The 19,629-nt window shown below is 35.8% G+C and overlaps 1 protein-coding gene across 8 annotated transcripts in view; it reads left to right on the plus strand.

The window, feature by feature from the left end:
• Positions 1-13,109, plus strand: part of KIF20B (kinesin family member 20B) — a 36,946-nt gene extending 23,837 nt beyond the window's left edge. For all 8 annotated transcript variants that reach the window (XM_068687957.1, XM_068687963.1, XM_068687964.1 and 5 more), the window contains 11 exons: positions 389-514; positions 777-913; positions 1,985-2,140; positions 3,116-3,292; positions 4,211-4,372; positions 5,340-5,450; positions 6,485-6,688; positions 9,003-9,080; positions 9,902-10,049; positions 11,363-11,517; positions 12,853-13,109. In XM_068687957.1, coding sequence (XP_068544058.1) covers positions 389-514; positions 777-913; positions 1,985-2,140; positions 3,116-3,292; positions 4,211-4,372; positions 5,340-5,450; positions 6,485-6,688; positions 9,003-9,080; positions 9,902-10,049; positions 11,363-11,517; positions 12,853-12,930 — 1,532 coding nt within the window. In that variant the 3' untranslated portion in view covers positions 12,931-13,109. The remainder of the gene's footprint in view (positions 1-388; positions 515-776; positions 914-1,984; positions 2,141-3,115; positions 3,293-4,210; positions 4,373-5,339; positions 5,451-6,484; positions 6,689-9,002; positions 9,081-9,901; positions 10,050-11,362; positions 11,518-12,852) is intronic.
• The last annotated feature ends 6,520 nt before the right edge of the window (positions 13,110-19,629 follow it).

The raw sequence follows: 19,629 nt of genomic DNA on the forward strand, positions 1-19,629 counted from the left end.
AGAAAGTGTAGATATGCTGTACTTTCTTTAATCTGGTATTTATTTGCCAAAATAAATGACCTTTAACAAAAATCAAACACTGAAATATGAAATCCTACAACAATAGATTCTGTAGGCTTGATGAACTTAGAGTAGCTGAATCATGGCTTTCTCATAATACAGTCAATATTCTTATTTATCTTAAACTTAGATGAGAGATTTAACTCTATTCAGTAAGGCTTTCTTAAGCTTTTTTATTTATTTGTATATAAATATTTGAATAGAGATGCTCTATTTCTAATAGATCTTTTGATCATAGGGGGAAACTACTTTGTATTGAAGGCTTTCTTAAAAAAAATCATGGGAACTGGTAGGGGGTTCATCTGTAAATTTGTTTTCAAACCTTCAGAACTCAGTGCAAAAGAAAAAATAATTGAAGATATGCGGATGACGTTAGAAGAACAAGAGCAGACTCAGATTGAACAAGAACAAGTACTTGAAGCCAAACTAGAAGAAAACAGCAGATTAGTTTCAGGTAATCTCTCCAGGGAAAGGAAGCAGGGAGGCAACGTTGTTTTTTTATATATGTTGCAGTAGCCACTTCTATTTTCCAGTTGACCGTTATTTAGGTATTAATTTTCTGTAATGCATAACAAATTTCTAATAGTTGAAGGCTTCTGTTATTCCTTTGTGTTAGTAGCTGATAAAGCCAAGTGACTTTAGCAGGTAAATGTTAATGTGGTCAAATACATATTTGAAACTACACACCATGTAACCTCATTTTCTGTACCAACTAGAATTGGAAATGTGGAAGCAGAAATATATGCAGCTGAATAACCAGAGCAATACTGAGTGGCAGCCAAAGATGACCAGAAATGATGACACAAACATAAATGGAAATGAGGAATTAATAAAGCTGCAGAAAGAACTGAAGGTAAAATAGGGTGACTTAATTCATACTTAATTTTAAAGCAGTACCTTCTAGGAGACTAGTTTTTTTTCATAATCATATGATAAGGAGTACAACTTTCCCTACATTATGCTACAATGGACAGTGCTTCTGTTGCTGCCTTCCCCTGAATGTTTGTCTTAACCGATCTGACTTCCTTCATTGAAAAAAGAAATAGACTCACTGGAATTTCCGACGTGATTATACAACAGATTGCATTTATTCCGTTAGTGCAATGGTTCTGCACTTTTTTCTTTCCTCCTGAAAAATTATTTGTTTCTAATGCATAAAACAAATGCTGTCCTTCAAACAGAAGGGAAAGTTGAACACTCATTGCTCCATTTTATACTAGATCTACACAATATAAACCAAGTACTTAGTCGATTTGTACATCATATGCAAGAAGGAAATACGAACTCGAAGCAAATCATAAACTTCAGATGATAGTTTTGTCAAACGCGTTTCCTGTCAATTGATTTGGTTAACTAAATAAGCTACTTAGATTACGTAGACTTTTTTCCAAGCAGTTTCTCAGGCGCTGTCTGCCTTACATAAGAGAAGGATAACAGATTTGAGTGTGATTTAAAAAAAAAAAAAAAAGGCAAGGTTGCTGTGGATTGGCCGTTCTTAGGTACTCATCTACTCCTACCATTTAAATTGTACTGCATTCTTTGCCTTTCAGTCTTAAATTAGAAGCAAGTTTTCTAATGTTTCCTGTAAGGTGGCATAAAAGATTAGATGCTTGTAAGTTAGAAGGGTCTCCTTAGTACTACTTTTGGTGTAACTTTTATAGTGCTCATGATTTACTCGGAGCATTTTTAAAGAAATGTTTTATGAAGTCGCTTCTTTCTGAATAAGAAATGCTGAAAATTGATAATGTCTTTTCCAATAGAAAAGAAGTGATGAATATCTAATACCAGCATTTGAGAATATGCTGGAGTAAAACTGTTAGTATTTATCGTTCTGAAACAAGTCTATTTAATGGTAATCTGGCTTTTAAGACTTTGGTTTTGCTTGATTTCTTATGACTTCATTTCAAATCTCTTTTAAAAATAGGAAAATGAGGTGAAGTATCAAACTGACAGAAAAAAGTGGATGGAAGAAAAAAAAGGACTCATAGATCAAGTAAAAGAAGCTGAGAGCCATCGCAACAGAGAAATGAAAAAATTTGCTGAGGACAGAGAGCGTCATATAAAGCAGCAAGCAGAAATTGTAAGTGATGAGGTCTTGGCAGAGTCCTTTAGTGTAAGTCTGTAGTGCAGAACAAATTTCATGTCAAGTACTAGCAGTATCAGCATTTGAGAGTAGGTTACGTTTGTCAAAGTCCACTCACTTTCTTACATGACACAAAGCCCAGATGAGATGTTCTCCATATGGAAAAGGGAAGGAGGGTCAAAGAATAAAAAAAATAAAAAAAAAGAAAAAAAGCATAGTATATAGTGTAAGCCATCAATACGGGATCTACAACTGAAAATGAATTACTGTTTAACGAAGCTAAGGAAACATATTTCGAATAACAATTTGTTTCTTGGGTCTCCTATAAATCTTCTATAAAAATAGAAGCCTATAAGGCCTTAGAAGGATGAAGAAAGAATAATCAGAAGGTGGCAAGAAAAAAGCTTCTCTCCAGATAAAAAGTAAAAACACTTGGTCAAAATGCCAATGTTTTGCTCCCATATAGCTTTCAAAACAGTGACTGATAATTTATGAAAATATAACTACTTTGCATGCTCACAAGCCTGTTGTCATGTCTGCAACTTCTTAAGCACATGAAACTGTATGAATCTGTACAGTCTACAGAACTATATTTATTATCTAGAAGTAGTTAGCATTGATTTTGTGGACCTGCAACCAGCACAGAAAAAACGTTAGGAGCTTAGTATTACTATTACTCTGTTACTTTTCCTGATGCTTGTTAATAATCACTTTAACAAACAGAGGTTGAGGTTCTTTGGGAAAAAAATCTTTCTTCACAAGGAGAAATAGACTGTGAAAATTGAAGCGTGGTTTGCTTTTGTGTATTTGTATACAATATATTTCTAGTTCTGCATGTCCTTTTTAAGATGTAAAAGCGCTCTCAAGTTTGCTAAGGCCGTAAAATAGCACTAACTATATGAAGCCAAACTGTCAGAACAGTTCGGATAGTGTGTAGTAGTAGTGTTCGTTTTTAATCTTTTCTCCATTTAGGAAAGACTTGCTGCACAGCTGGTGGAGAAGGACAGCGATCTTAGTAAGTGGCGTGAAGAGAGAGATAAATTAGTAGAAGCTTTGGAAGTACAGCTCAAGACTTTGGCTTCTAAGACCATACAAAAAGATAAAGAAATAGCAGAACTGAAACAGTCTGTCCTAAAGGATTCGGGAAAGGTCAGCTTTTTTTTTTTTTCTTACCATGTCAATTGCTTCCAATAAATTCTGCAAAACACTTTTCTTACTCACCATTTCAGCTGTATTTTTGTTCTTAAACATGGTCATATTAACATTTGCAGCCAGCTTAAAATAAGGCTGGCTTTATGTTCTTTTGAAACTGAATTTGTGTTAGTGGCTAAAATTTCAAAATGTTTAATAGTACAAATAAATGCACAAGTCAATTTGATTCTTTGTTTGCAAAGTTGGACTAAAAATTTTAAAATGACTTTTCCTGTAGCTTGTAGGACTTTGCCCCAGGCTAGGCTGAACACTTAATAGGAAATAGTTTTCTCTTTCTTCAGGTGCTTTTCTGATCTAACATGTAGAGTGGCATGAGATGAAAGAAGTGAGGAAAGTTGAAAGAAAACAATGGAGGCAGAGAAGGAATGATTTCTCAAGTTTTTTTTAATTTCTGTGTCCAGCTCTTAACCAGGATAGCAAATCTAATTAGCAGCATACGACTTCAAAAGCTAAACAGAAGACTGATTTAGTTATCCCTTCTCTGGATATTTGACCTCAGTCTCTCCAGGTGGACATGCTTAAAACAAAATGACCCCAACTGCTGGCTCTTTCACAGCAGCAAGGACTTAATGGAAAAAATAGAAAGCCAAACTTCTTAGACCTTAGGGAAGATGACTGAAGCACGTAAATAGAGCAAAATAAAAATCGTATTACATCTTTCCAGGCTACGTGACTTATTTACTTCCAATAGTGGCCACACAAATAATTTAAACTATCGTAGCTTCCGTTTGATAGAATTGCAGGCTAGAACAGAAAACTAAAATTAATGCTATTGAGTAATTGCAGTGCTGCTCATGTATATGTTAATTCTTTTTGCCAATCCTGTAATTTGGCAATTTTTACTATGTTTGTTAGGATAATGAAACTGTGATAGAACTAAGAAAACAGTTGGCTGATAAAGAGGACTTCATAAAGGAATTGAAAAAATGCATTAACCATGAAAGCCTTCAGTTTTCACCAGAAGTACCTTTACATGAAGAAAGTCAAGATACAGTGGATTTACCTGTAAACAAAGAGGTATGATTAGTACATACTAATGTTTGTTATATTTAGAGAAAATAATTGTAATAATTGTTGTTCTGTTCCTTTCTCAGTATATATTTATGAGATACTGGTAATATCCCAAAAGTTATAACTTCAGGAACTTCCAAAATGAACTGTTAAGTGTATTTTTTAAAAAAAGTTCCCATGTTCCCAAAAGAAAAGGTTGTGTAGGTTATCATGCATTCTCCACTAATCTTGCTGATATAATTCTAGTATCCAGATAATGAAATTTGCAAGCTCTACCACATGTGTCTGGCTTGAAAGAAAAAACAAGTGCTGCTAGACTTTTCTTTTGATCATCCCCACGTGTCCAAGCAAACAGCGTGACCAGCGTGATTAAACAAGTTTGTGGCTGGTGCTATTATTACTATTGGAAGAAATACATATGCAGTTCTCTAGTTTATGTGGCATGAGGAAAAGGCCAGCAATACAGCTTCAGAAGTAGCTTCTGTTTTGTTCTTTCACTTACTTTCCTGTAAAATAGTTGTTCCCAACAGCAGTGCTCACATCAGTCCCATTCTGTTTGTTTGAATTGACTTAATTGGTTTTACTGTTCCTGCTTCTGTGAAGGGTTATGCATGGACACTCACTACTTATGAATGAGGAGAAAAGCCAACTGGTGTTGACAGTCATTGAGAGTGCTGTGAGAGCAGGAAGGGAATGGACAAGCTGTCCAGAATCACACACCCCTAGATAGAATTTCCCTTTGCCACTTTCAGAGACAGAGTATTGAAAAAGATGGACTGTTGCTGAGACCCAGCAGCTCACATCTTACAATCACATCATGATGTTACTTGCTTCTCAGACTTGTGCTGTCTTTTAGTCTAGGTGTTCATGAGGTGTCTGTGCTTGAGATTTTATAAATTTAGAGAACTCAGTGTTTTTTTTTTTTTAAAGTTCATCCTATAGGATAACTTTTATTCATTCTAAATATTTACAGTTTATGAAGAAACAGAGTGAGATTAATCCAATCACTGGAGACACTGTTCCAATAAGACATGAAGTTAAGGAGAATGATTCCAACAGTGCTTCTTCATTAAGTGAAACTGAGGTTGGTATGGAACTTTAAACTGGAAAGTTTTATAGTTGTATAGTGTATGGATTTGATAAGTAAAAAAATGGGTAGGAAACAGTGTCATGTCTGAACAATTCTGAAGTTATTCTGCAGGTATCTTTTGACGTGATCAGATTGTCTGATTTGAGAGCTTTTGGTAGCACCAAAAGCTGAAGAAACATAACTTAGTGGTGAATTTTATCTATGTGCTTTTGAAAACTTTCATTATAAAGTAGCTGATTAGATAAGCCACCTGGAAAAACACTTCTGAAGCCATGTTAGCTGAGGATGCTAACCAACCCTATGCAAATCTTTGATTGCTATCTTTCATAAAGTAGCAGTTACATAAAGAAAAATGTTATTATTAACCAACTCATTCTTGGAAATGCAAGATGTGTGGTTCGGCTGTGAGGTGGTACAAGAGAAAATCTTCAGCTTGTTGACAGCGTTGCTGTCTGAATGCCTGGGCTTTCTCCAGGGAAAAAAAAGTGATAAGACTCCTGCAGATTGAATTTGGCTTGTAGCTTGCCAGCTGGACCTTGTTATTTACACAATTAACTTCCATAGTGTTGAAGGAGAAGGGCAAACTCTCTGAAGATAGGCTACAGAGAAATTCAATTGTTCTGTCTAAAGCTCTTGTATCTGCCTAAACCTCTTGTACCTGCCCAGTTCCTAAGCAGCAGAATTGAAATGGACAATCATGTCAATTCTGCTGCTGATAGCTGCATAAACAACCCAGTTGTTTGTGCCATTGAGGAAAACGACCTGGGAAGTATCAAGCTGAATTCAGCATGGAAAACTTAAGTTTTTATTCCAATCTATAACTGGAAAAAAATAAAGACCCCCTAGAAAATAAGGGTTAAACTCGGTTATAATTGGACTGGGGTTCTTCTGTCATAAGAACTCTGTAAACTAGTATCTGAAAAATTGATTGAATGCTTACTTCACGTATCCTTTTCCAGGGGGGATTGCATTATATTTTTATCTCATAATTACTTAATTTGTTTCCTAAGAATTTCCATATATTGCAGGAGCATTCAGAAACTGTCCTTGACTCTTCTGAAGTGTCCACAGAAAATGGAAGAACTAGTCGGTTCCCAAAACCAGAGATGGAAATCCAGTTCACACCTCTGCAACCAAATAAGATGGAAGTAAAGCATCAGGGCAGTGCCTTACCTGTGACAGTTAAAATGCTCAAAACAAGAAGGAAAAGGAAGAGTGACGAAATGGATGAGGTATGACCTAGACCAACTAACAAAGTATTGTGTAGTTTTTCAGTGTATTACTGTGATACTTTATTAGAAATTTATTATCTGATTCTCAATGAGATTACCGAGGTCTACAAATACCTCTATATCAGGGAGGGGTGGGGGTGTGAAAGAAGTTTAAATAGACATGAGTGGTGGATCGCCAGTGTGTGTTGAATAAGGCCATAGACTTCAATATATCCAGGCCCCATATCTCTGGCCCCATATCCCTGCCTTGCATTTCCTCTTTGCCTTTTACACTGTGCTCTCCCTGCCAGTACCATTTGCTCTGTCCCCAGCTCTCATTTGTGGGATTGCAGACCAATTCTACAGAATTGCTAGTTTTGGCTTCGGCAACTGTTGGTTCTCTCCTAATACCTAATTTCAAATTAAGCTTAATCAACACATTCCTGAACTCCAAGGCCACCTCCTTTTTTTTTTTTTTCCATCATATGAGGGGCTGCACAGAACTGCACCAGCACCTGAACTTGCTGTTTTCTGTAGACTTGAATGAACTGAAGATGAATTAAGTTGGGCTAGGTTATATGCTGCAGCCTTCTTAATGTGCTGTATGTTTGTATGTGAGCCTGAGACTCCAGTGCAGTTCAGGATGGTATATGTTGTTCCCTGCACGTTACCAGCATACTTTTCACGGCATTAGCACCAACACAGCTATCTCAAGGCTACCTAAATACCACAGTTTGGTCTTAGGGTTTTGTACCTGTAATGCTACTTAAGGGCCTTATTTGAATCTGTAAGGACTTACGGAGTTGACAGGTTAGTAAGAAGGAGGTGACTTGTGGATGACTTGGCTAATGTGTGATGTCTTTCAAGTGGGTGAGCTTGTCCCAGCTGGAGAGTGAAACATTTGCTTTTCTAGCATCTCTTATTCAAGCATTACCAAATGATAACTTTATCTCAGTGAAGTAGTTGAGGAAAATAATCACATCAGTGATTTAGTGTTCAACAGTATTTCTATAAATTCACTTGCGTGGTTTTTTTTTTTTTTTTTTTGCAAAATACGTAACCTGGATTGCAAAAATAACTGTTGAAAGCTGCGTAAGTTAAGTTACCTGGAATTTACGCTTTATTCTGGGTTAGTGTCCAGAGTGGATTTAAAATATTTGCATCTTAAACCAATTTCATTCAGGAGTAATATCCATCAAACAGATGGAAAACTTGAAGTAAAAAATAACCACCCTTCTGAAGGCACTGGAAAAACTGCTGAACCTTATCTGCAGATGAATATATTTCATCTAATGTGCTTATCCACCTTTTTAAAGACTGCTATAACGATTCACTTAAATCCTTTCATAGTATAATGGTCCATACCTTCATGGGATAACACTTAACTAAACTTAGAAATGTTACTTAATTATGTAATGCTAACTTATTTTTATTGCTGTTTTATTCATCTGAATATTACTCTTAAATATTTATTTTTGCATTACGTGTGCCAAACAAATTATGAAATTATTCAGTAACTTTAACGGTGTCTCAAACTAGTGATGGTTTTTAAATTCCTCAGAACTGAAAAGCGTATTGTCAACACTAAAGTCAGGGACAAATTAAAAACTATTAATGGTGAAACGACTCTTTCTTGTTGACCTTAAATTATTTTTTTGCTTTTAGAAATATACAAAATTGAACCTTGTACAGAGTACAATCTTTAACTGAACAAATTAACAGCCATGCAGACCTATAACGGCATCAGAAAAGGGAGAAGAGTATTTAGTTATCTTATCTGAAATCCATTGCATTTCTTCTCTAGACAGCTGTACACACAAATCAGCTTTTTAGACTTCCCATACATTGGCTTTCTAAAGTATCCAAGCGTGTCTTTAATAGAATTGTCGATGTGCAGTTTTGCTTCACATGGATCTTCAAAGAAAAGCTTATGTAGAGAGATGCCTTAATTCTATTGTTAATCTGTTAGTAACAATCTGTTTTTATCATTGTCACCATAAACCTGAAAGCAACTCAATAAATCTAAGTATAAATTCAACTTACATGTTTGCTTGTTAAATACCTCAATACTGGATGTGTACGAAATAATGGAGAGAAGAGAATTTCAAATGGCAGAATGGTTTGCCTACAGGTATTTCTAGTTCCTTTTAAGTTTATGTAGCATTTGAATAGTTACCACTATCCAATTATCCATATTAGCAAAATATCCAAATATCCACATTAGCAAACACCTCCATACTGTTAGCCATAGCATTTAAGTTTAAGCAGTGGTTGTTTATATGACAAATTATTTCTGGAAGAATCCTAGCCAAAATTTACGTATTTCTTTTCCTAGGATTTTGTGAAAAGTGAAAACAAGAAAAATGAAAAATCTATGGCTTTTAGCTCACCTTCTACAAGCAACAAGAAAACGGTTTGTTTTTTTTTTCCTATTTTTGACGTATTTCTTCTTCTTTTGAAGTATTTTAGTGTTTTTGAAGTTTTTATTTTTATTTTTATTTTTTTTTTTACTATTTTTGATAGTTTGGCATTTTCTGTAATGTATTTCTCTAACTTTCTGGAGATGTGAAAGGAGTGAACATTATTACTCAGCAATATCTTATCTCACTCAAGTATATATATAAGGTTTCTTAAACACTTTGTTCCTCTTAAATCCTATAGGCTAACCAAGGAGAGAGTAAGTCTGTTTGCTAAGCGTGTACTGGCTGTATTGTATAATGATCTGGAGGAAAGGATGTTGTTGCATGCTGAATATCAGGAAAGTCAAGTTTGAGTGTATCAATAAGTGCTGTTGTAGGTGATGCTCTTGAAGTAAAACTAAAGTTCATTTAAATGCATGTCACTTAAATACACAACAATTACAAAAATGTCTTCAGGCTGCAGTACTATCCTGGGCAAGTTCAGAGGGTGGGTACTGTATTTTTTTTCCTATCAGTTTCCTTATGTTTTATTTATAATTAGAATGGTTTGTGTAAAGAAATGCTCTACAACCTGTAATTGATGTTTAAAGAAACTGTTTTCAGGTATTTCACTCGTGCCCTGAAATACTTGAAACATTGACAACTTTTTCTGGATATAGAATGAGATACTCCCACAGCGAGCAATATAGACCAAAGTGGTGTCAGTAGCAAAGCTCAAAATGTCAGCTTAAAAAAAACCATTGAAATAAAATGGAATTAAATTTGAAAATAACTCAGACTTCAGCTTAAACACTGGTCTTGTATTTCTGCTCAGGTGTCTACTACACAGACGTCTAGAAAAGAATATTCTCTAAGAAAGCAAGAATCTACATCAAACAAAAGGTCAGCTAGAAAAAAGGATGGAACACTACAAAAGCTTGGAGGCTTTTTTCAGAGTTCTCCTACTATTATTCATTCTAAAGGTTTGTACAGAATAAATAAGACTTATTCTGTGTTTTCTGGGCATTGTGTAATGGCGTGTTTCTACTGTGGTCTGTTAATGTGCATGTTATTAAAGGACATGTCTGCCATGTTAAGTAGTTTATGAAATAATGGAAACTGAATTAGGGACTGCTATGTTGAATCCTGCAGAGTGGAAAAGGCTATCTTGATTGCAAGGACCATACAGTTCTAAAGTTTTGGTTAAGTGTAAAAGGTAATCTTGGTGGGATTAGAGGCCACTAAGAATTAGGAGGTGAACTAAATCCAAATTCAAAATCCTTTGTATTTCCATAAGTAATCCTTTTTTTTTCCATCTCTACCTGTCCATGTTTTCTGTATAATGTGTAATAATGACTTTTGATGCGTGTATTTGTGAGAAGATTAGTTCTACAGAATATGAAAGCTATATGATAATACAGAGTACGTTAATTGCCATATTTTATTGATGATCTTCCTTATATTTAAACATAGTTTTGGGAAGATTAACTGCTAGGCATCTTCACTGAAGAACCTTTTCTGTTCTTTCCTACAGTAATGTACAATCTGAGGTTCTATGGCTTAAAAAGATTAGCAGAATGCATAAAAGATGATCAGTTTTAAGTCCCAAAAGACATTCTTATCTGGCTGGTTCAAACATTCGTTCAAACATTCTGTGTAGATAGTGAAAACTGAAGATCTCTACACCAATTTGAAAAGTTGCTACAAAATAGATGTTATTTCTGTGTTCTAAAATAATCTAGTCGATGATAGCGGGATTGTTCAAAAACTTTCCAGGCTTATATCTATTCTATGGGGACAGCATATCAATAGAAACCAAATTCAGATTATTCAAAATTTCAACCTGGAGTTACTTAATTCAAGTAAATGGGTTTCAGTTTTCAACCTTCATTACCACATCTGGTATTTTCTTTCCCTATTTGCATAACTTAGTATTTCTGGAGTTTTCTTGTTTTCTTCTAGCTCATAATATGCAAGTACTCATCTCTTTAGAGATTTAGTACTAGTTTGAAACCATGTAAGTGTATAAACTTAGGCCTGCTGTCCAACTCCTGCTGAAGTTTAACTTTTAGTGACATTTGAACCTGAATTTATTTTAATATCCCTTTTGAATGTATACTTTAAACTCTTGCATCCAAAAAGATGTTTCATCTGTAGAAACCGTGGTGGTGAAATAAAATGTTTGAATGTTTCCACTTCATTCTGTTTATTTTTAACTACTTCTTTTTGTATTCATTACCTTTTTGAGGCTCACTAAACCAGTAAGATACTGATTTATGGCTTAAAATTCTTCTAGCAAAGAAGCTGATGGCAACAATAAGCTCTCCAAAGAGCTCTCCGAAGTCTTCAGAACCAGAAAGTCTCAAAGAAAATGAGATCAAGCCCAAAAGAGCTAAGAGAAAGCTGTATTCAACTGACATTTCCTACCCTCTAGATATCTCTGCTTCTTCAGTAAGTACTTACAGGTTACTCTAATGTAATATATTTCTATGATCTTTGCTCAGAATAAGCTATAAGGGGAACAGAACAAACTTGAAAGTCTGGTAAATTTGCATAAGGGGTTTGATAGTACTGAGCATTTCTTGATTATACCTAGCCATTCTTTTTGGTAATGTTTTCCTACTGTTTCATTTTCTATTATCACCTCTCTTCTGTGTTTGATTGTGACTTGATAGGTGATATAAACAATCTTGGAGATCTCTTTCTATTTGGAGCCATAAGTAGCTTAGTTCTGGTAACGGGGAATGTGAATTATTCTGCTACAGTAGTTGAGTCATAATGTATGTGTTTCTTCCAGCAATTAACTGGCATAACATAACTTGTTATACGATACTACTTATGCTATGCTAGTTAACTATAGCATAAAGAAAGAATAGAAATACAGGCAATTTAGGGATCCATTAATTTGGAACAGCATGATCAAAGCACTAAAGAAAATTCTGCATGTACAATTAACTTTGCAGTGGAAGTGAGTGCTTAAGGTAACTTCAAATTCCATTTACGTCTAGCTGATCTTCAGGTTACTTTAAAAAGTTGTATACATCTGTGCTTTTCCAAAGTACACTTTAGACAGCCTGCTGGGTATGCTTGAGCTGTGTTCTCCTGTCTAAGCCAGTTTATGAAGGGTCTTAAGTGCTAAGGCTCGATGTACTGTTCCTGAAATGCGATTTCATGGCTCTCAGTAGCTATGGTGCTGGTAGTACTCCTGCTCTATTGGAACTACGTCTTTTAAATCTGTTTAAGCCTTTCTTCTATTCATGATGGTGAGCATTTGTCCATGCTGCATTATCTCATTGAATTTTCTTCATTCAAATTGTATGAATGAAGGAGGCAGAAACCAAAAGGTTGTTTGTTAGAAGATGAAGAAAATGGGACAGAACTACAGAGACAACAGAAACTGAGAAACATGAAATTGAAAGGAAAAATGAAAGACGGAATTCTGGGAAAGTGAGAAAGCCACAGAAGTTTAAGCTATAAATGTATTTTGAACACCTCATTTCACAAAATGAGTATTAGAGTTAAGAAGTTAAATTTGCCTTCAGATTTTCTTTGGACATTTTTTAAGATAAATGGAATTTTGTATGGTCATAGCATTTTTGTTGCTTCTAATCAAGCAGCTGTAAAATGGTCTCTGTCCTATAAACACCTGGTTAAAAGAGAAGATGTTTTCAGAATGAAATTTGCCTATTATGGGGAGAAAAACATGTAGTTGATTACATGAGTCTAGAAGTGTATGTCAGCCTTCTATAAAGAAAAGATGAGTAACTCTTGAAATGTCTTTTTCAGATTTTTATAGAACAAAATGAGAAGGAAAGTGATCATCTAATCATCAAGCGACGTCTCCGATCAAAACCAGCTAAATAATCTTGCAGAAGCATGTTTGTACTTCCTAGTCAAGGCATGCTTTATTGTATTATTTTAGCTGATTGTATATAGGAGGTGATAGATACTTTGTCATGCTACTAAGCTTGTATATAGGTATGTAGAATATTCCTGATGGTTTCACACTTTGACTTAATTAAAATTGAAATAAGCTCAAGAAAGCTTGTATCTTTTTTTTTTATAGGAACTGTTCCTTAGTTATCCGTTGTTCAGTGATAACTATGCCTGTGAAGAACGGCTTAAATTCTTGTTTTCAGGTGGCTCGTATACTTACCCTAAATTTGGGGTGGCAAGGTTAGGAGGAAGAGTACACATCATGACTTGTGCATCCTTAAATTCTTTATAATCCCTGAAGGAGTATTAATATCTATAAATGTAATCTGATATTTCAAGTGACACAGTTTGGTGTAGACGTCTGAAAGCTTATTCTAACCATCCAATCCTCAACTAGAACAGGTGCTTTTTGTACTAAGATTTTAGTTCATAATCAAATCACTGTTCTTCTCCAGCTCTTCCGTTTTCTGCTGTCTGGTCCAGGTATCTGGACTAAATTCTTTCAGGACTATAGACGAGTATAGCAGTGAAGACTTACTTGAGGTAGATGCTACTGATTTTTAGACAAGTGTCATAGCTGGAACCATAGTAAATATGCAAGGTGAAGTCATGTAACGCTCTTACACAACGGGGCTGTACTTGCCACATTTATTCTTTGTCTTCCTCAATATTTGATCTGCGTTGTTCCATGTTTAGCAGATGTTTTCAGTCAGCTGTTCATCTTGACCCCTAACTTGTTTTTCCTGAATAATTTCAGTTAATTTTAGAACCCATCAGCATGTCCTTGTTTAGCTGGATTGGTCCTTCCATTGTGTGTAACCTTGTGCTTGCCTCTAGCAAGATTCATATTCCATCGTGTTGCTTTGAATGACAGTTTGATTGCTTATCATTAAATCAGCAGAAGCTTATAGCTCTTGTTTTACAAAAAAAAAAAAAAAAAAAAAAGGCAAGGTAAAATGCAGGATTGAAAGGATTCTACATCACTTGATTTTTGGATGTATGATTTCTTTATTGACTGAGATGTATGGGGAAGTAGTAGAAATACCTTCAGCCACTTGACGTCTCTGAAATTGCTGATTGGTAATGTTTGTTCTTCTCCCTACCAAATTTGAAGTTTCATAGTTTCAAATCCTTAATGCTTTTAGCTTTTGTGGGTTAAAAAAAAAAAAAAGCAAGTGAGAACTTTATTTCAATTAATTGCTGTGTTAATTGCAATTTAGTCATTTGTGCATCTAACTAGAATACAGATTCTATTAACTAAGTCAAGCTACTATGACCTACAGGAATTCTACTGTATTTCACCATCTGCATTGTCAACTTTTCTAAATTCTCATACTTAGTATTAGAAGCTCAACAGTGTTGCTGAGCTATCTGGAAACCATATTTTTTCCAGAAAGTAAGCTGTTCTTTCAGAAAGCCATTTGAATAGATGTTTTTAATATAATTGCTGAGTACTGTACATTAGAGTACCTGTACTTACACAATTTTGGTATTTGTCTATTTCACTTATTCCAGGGTATTTGGTTGCTAGGATAGCCTCTGTAATTGTAGAAACTGCACTGAATTAAATTCATAATTTAATTCAGGTGTGGTTATCATACTTCATAATTAAAAATTTCTAATATTTGCAGAGTTAACACATTTCCTTTGCTTTGGTCAAGGGATTGTGATTTTTGTGCTTACTTCCTACACCTCTTGAAGGTTGAGCCTATATGTTAGCCTAGAAAATGAATCATGCTCTGTGTACTCCATTGTCCATGTCAGGAATAAAAGTTCCCTCCTGAGTAGGAAGAATGTGACTGTCAAAATGTGATGTTAAAAACAAAACACTAGGAAAGCACTTGTTTGGTGATATAATATGTTCACTTTAAATTCTTTGGAAGTAACAGAAAATGCCTTTTCTTGGCCAGGCTTCCAGTTAGCTTGATGTTGTCCTCCTTTCAGCTCCTTTTCTGGGGGACCAAGCACAAAGGTGTTTTAGAACATCACCTTCCTTTGTCTTCTGACTTTTGCTGATAAATGCTGTAGGTAGGTAAAAGCTGAGCATGAATATACCTCCTCATTTATTCTAAACCTCCTTATCAACTTCATTGTTTGGCTTGGAGTAAAGAGAAGACACCTGATATTTAAGTCTTCCTTGTTGTCTCGTGAACTTTCCATCTGCAGGAAGGCATAACCCAGTGGTGTTCTCTGATGTATGTACCACTTGTGCATCACTGGCTGAAGAGGAGAATAAGACCTAACTACAAAACTGGGTCAAGCAGTTTAGGATATCAATACTGATATCCTAAGAGAACTAAAATCTCACAAAGGAAAGTCTCTTGGGGTAGCAACAGTAACTTCCCTTATTCTTTCTAAATTTGAGGAGACCTAGTTGCTGGAACTATCTGAAATAAGACAATGTAGCTTGGTATTGATTGTTTTCATATATTGAGAAATTCTGATACTTAAAATGAAGTTTCCTTTTCCCAGGAAAGAATGAACTTAGATGACTATAACTTCAGTAACAAACGTAGCCTCACTTTTTGTTGTTTCCCATACGAAGAAGGAAACTTATGTAGCATGAAACATTTCAATTTCTGATCTAACACCATAGTTCTGCTAAGTGCTTTGTACGGGCATGCTATTGTCTCTCAATCTGGTTTTAAAATTGAAGGTAGTGAAATGCCATTCTTATTTGAATAGCAGTAAGCTGGAGCTGCTTTAAATCACCTGTCAGCATACAGCTCCTTTGAAAAATCACTTTCAAAGGTTGCAAAGGAGCTGTTACAGTATTCAGTCATGAAGTGCGTGTTACAAAATGTGTTCACACAGCAAGTGATGCTACACTGTGAAGTAATAGGTAATACTGGCAGAAAAAAAAAGAAAAAAAAAAACAACACACAAACCAACAGCAACAGAAATCCTCTTCATAAAGACTAAACTTCCAACAATTGATCAAGCAGTTTGTTTTAATAAGTGTTGCCAAACATGTCTGTCACTGAATAGTTCCTTTAAAGCATGTCATGCTATAAGGAGTTCCCAGAAAATAACGTGTTACAGTTGTATCAGGCTGTATAATTTTTCCAATGGATAAGTTACATCTTGAAAAGACTATTCCTTGTTTACCTCTGGCTAATTTGGGGGTGAACTGTTTTTTTTTTTTTTTTCTTCCTCTTCATGGCACCCTGATTATGGTTATAGCAAAGGCTTCTGGAATGCTAATACTACTGGAAGGCACTACTTCATACATTTCAGGCTTTCCTTTGGCAAAAGAAAACAGGGAGGAGCAGTGGCAATGTGATCAGACAACTCACTAAAATGAGGGTAACTTTCTAGAATTTAGAGCATGGATTTATTTTCTGCTCGTTTCTGTGAGAAGCAGAGTATTTTGGGGGTGTTTCTTCAGTAACAGGATAGTTTTCTATAATATGTTCTTGCAACTTGACTAGTGCTGTGAAAGAACCAAAATCAAGAAAAAACGGGCCTGCTTGGGTGGGTGTGCACATCTGCAGGCCTGCTGAACTCGTGTCTTCCCTACAACAGCTCAGTCCCCAGAAGATGGCGCTGAGGCACCCTTCTTTGCCTCAGCTCTCCCAACTGAGATCTTCAGCTGGGAGGTGCAAGAAGGCAGAAAACGTGTGTGTTTGTGTTTTTTTTGTTTTTGTTTTTTTTTTTCCATATGCTTTTTGTTAACTAATCCACTTCTCATCACACTTAGACAAGTGTTGTAGAAAGTGTGGAACGAAATGTTGGTGAAATACAGTCTAGGTCTTCACTAAGAGACCTACTCAGTTGTTTTTCCCTACTGCAATGAATACTACACGTGCACACAAGCATTAAGCATACAGCCCTGTTACAAAGGATTTTCTTCAGGACATATTTTTGTGCCATACGCTTAAACGTCTGGACGGACTCAGAAGTCTGGCAGGCTGTAGTTTTCCTCACCTTTCCAGGTGAGGACTGCTCCATGACATAGTGTTGTGGTTCCCCTTAAGGGCTACTGACTTGCATTGTTGGTAGTGGGAAATCCCTCAGCTTCTGAGCTTTTGTCATCTGTGGTGAGCATCTCTATTGCAGTGGTTTCAGTGTCCTACCTCTGTCACTGCTGGAGATGCATGTTCTGCTCCAGTTCTTCAGCCATAAACTCTCTCTCATCTTCATGTACCCACCGTAAGAATTGTACTGCTAATGTTAGGTTTCAATACGTAGTTTACCAGTTTAGGTTTCTGTGCTGCTTCCTTTACATACTTTTCAATTAATTTAAGTAATCAAAATTCTTCTGAACTATCTAAAGTCAAAAGCTAGACTACCTTCTGAACATTCATATACTGGCACCTTGTGTGTGCAATGCTTTATTTTCAGTTTTCTCGTAGATAGAAAATTCAACTGTTTGAGCAGATGCACAGAGTAACTAAAGGCTCCATATTCTTTCATTTTACTGCAAGTATGTAATTCCTATCCATCTGTAATTCATAGCCAGTGACTCTAATAAAGCTGAGCTTCATTCAGCACCTGATTTGCTGCTGGTTCAGTACCACATCCCATCTGTGGTCCATCTGGCTTCTACAAGAAACCCTCTATTTTTTTTTTCTATTGTACAGTTTCACGCAGCAGGATTTCATGGAAAGGGAGGAATTTCAGAGTTGACCTAAATCTTCTGTGGAAGTCAATAGGAATAGGATTTCTTGCTGCAGTTAAAGCTGCACACTTTTCAAAGCCTACCTTGGCTTGTAAAGCCAGATGTGCCAGCTCAAGAGGAGTTCATAGGTGAAATTGTTAAATGAATGTCTAGTGCTGTTCCTAGGTAAATGTGTTTGTAACAACATTTAAGACTTCCTCCTCAAACTTGTCTCAGAGAAGTGCAGAATTATTTATGACAGCTGTATATTTACAGAAGTGGCATCAGTTTCACCATTAAATTCTATGGAGTCCCATGAAGTGAAACCATTTTACAAAGTCTGTCAGAAGCTGTCAGCAAGCACAATGTCTCACAGGCACGTAAATAAGACCTTTAGCCTTGTTTCAGCTGTGTAGTCTTATGTATACGCATGCAAACATCAGAAACTGCAACAGAAGACTACCAGAACACCACTATCTAGATAAGTCCATCAGTCCCCTAGTGATATTGAGTCTTACCTAGTTCTCTAGTCAAACACTGCTATGTTTTGTCTTCCCTGTTGTTTTTGTCAATTTTAACAACAGAAAATGTTATTTATCGTAAACTGATTATATCTATAGGTCATTTTAGTGAAAACTTAAAACTGTAGTTTCAGGATTGAGATAAAGCATTGGTTTGTGTGTACTGATGCCTACTGTAACCTGTTTATCTCTTGCTGCAAGCTAACTTTTCAGAGGAGTTTACACACTAATCCTTCATCTTATTTACAAGCGAAATTCACGCTGAAAAATTCATTAGGCAGAAATAGAGTTTCTCTGAGGTTTAAGAGAAAACATAGGATATCAGTTTCTCCAAGGAAGAGTTTGTTTCTGAAATTGCTCATTTTAATACTTAGAGATTCCCAGTAAGCTGAATTTTTATTTTTCTCCAGAGATGTTGACCCAAAACAAAAACTATTCCTCTAGAGGGATTTAAAACATGTTTCAAGTAAGTGCTATAAACTTGTTCTATTTTTGAGTGAATAAGGACTCTCCTGAGAAACAAACTTGGGGTTATTTTACAACCTAAAAATACCAAATTGTACAACAGAATGTCTCATGATCAAATTGCAAAATGAAACACTATGACTTGAATTGATTAGTGACTGATCAGTTACAACTTGCAAATTATTTGCAAATATTTCTGTTCCAGAAGACTGCAAGTTATTGACAGTGTGACATTGGAGGCAAAGGCTTTGGAGGGGTGAGAGTAAACTACTTGTTCCAGGAGATGTTAACATCAGTATTGGACATTTCAAGACACATTTAATTACACAACAGAAGCACTATTTTTAAAATAGCATTTTTACTATGAGAACAGCCTAATTACTGGCTTCCGCTGTACAAAAAAAAAAAAAAAAAAAAAGTAGTTGTCCATTTACTACACTCCTATGCGGTTTGCTGCTACATAACTGACTTTTTACAAAATGTCACATAGTGTGTTTGGTGAGTCTCAGACTCATTTCTGTGTGTTTTCATAATGCACAACAGCTGGGGAAAACAAGTTGCTTAATTTTTTTTTTAGAAATTAAGCATTTAACATAGCAGTTCGATCAGTTTCAAGCATTTGACACTTAACCATTTTAACTTAAATTATCTCTCAAAGCTGTTGACAACATTTGAAGACTATGTTATTACTAGGTTCCGAGCTTAGGCTTTGCGAGGTGATTAGGGCAAGAGAGGCATACTTTTTTTTTTCAGTGCTGCTCTTTTGCTACAAGATGTTTGTTAACTAGATAGTGGTGGCTCTTTTCTAGCTGCAGCCCTCTGAGCTGTGACAGTGCTGTCACCCAAAGGCTGGCCATGGGCACTACTCAACAGTCAGCAAAGGAGCAGAACCACAGAATTGTCTAGGTTGGAAGAGACCTCAAGATCATAGAGTCCAACTTCTGACATAACACTAACAAGTCCTCCGCTAAACCATATCGCTAAGCTCAACATCTAAACGTCTTTTAAAGACCTCCAGGGATGGTGACTCCACCACTATCC

The sequence above is a fragment of the Anas acuta genome, chromosome 7 (assembly GCF_963932015.1).
Source record: "Anas acuta chromosome 7, bAnaAcu1.1, whole genome shotgun sequence".
NCBI lineage: Eukaryota > Metazoa > Chordata > Aves > Anseriformes > Anatidae > Anas > Anas acuta.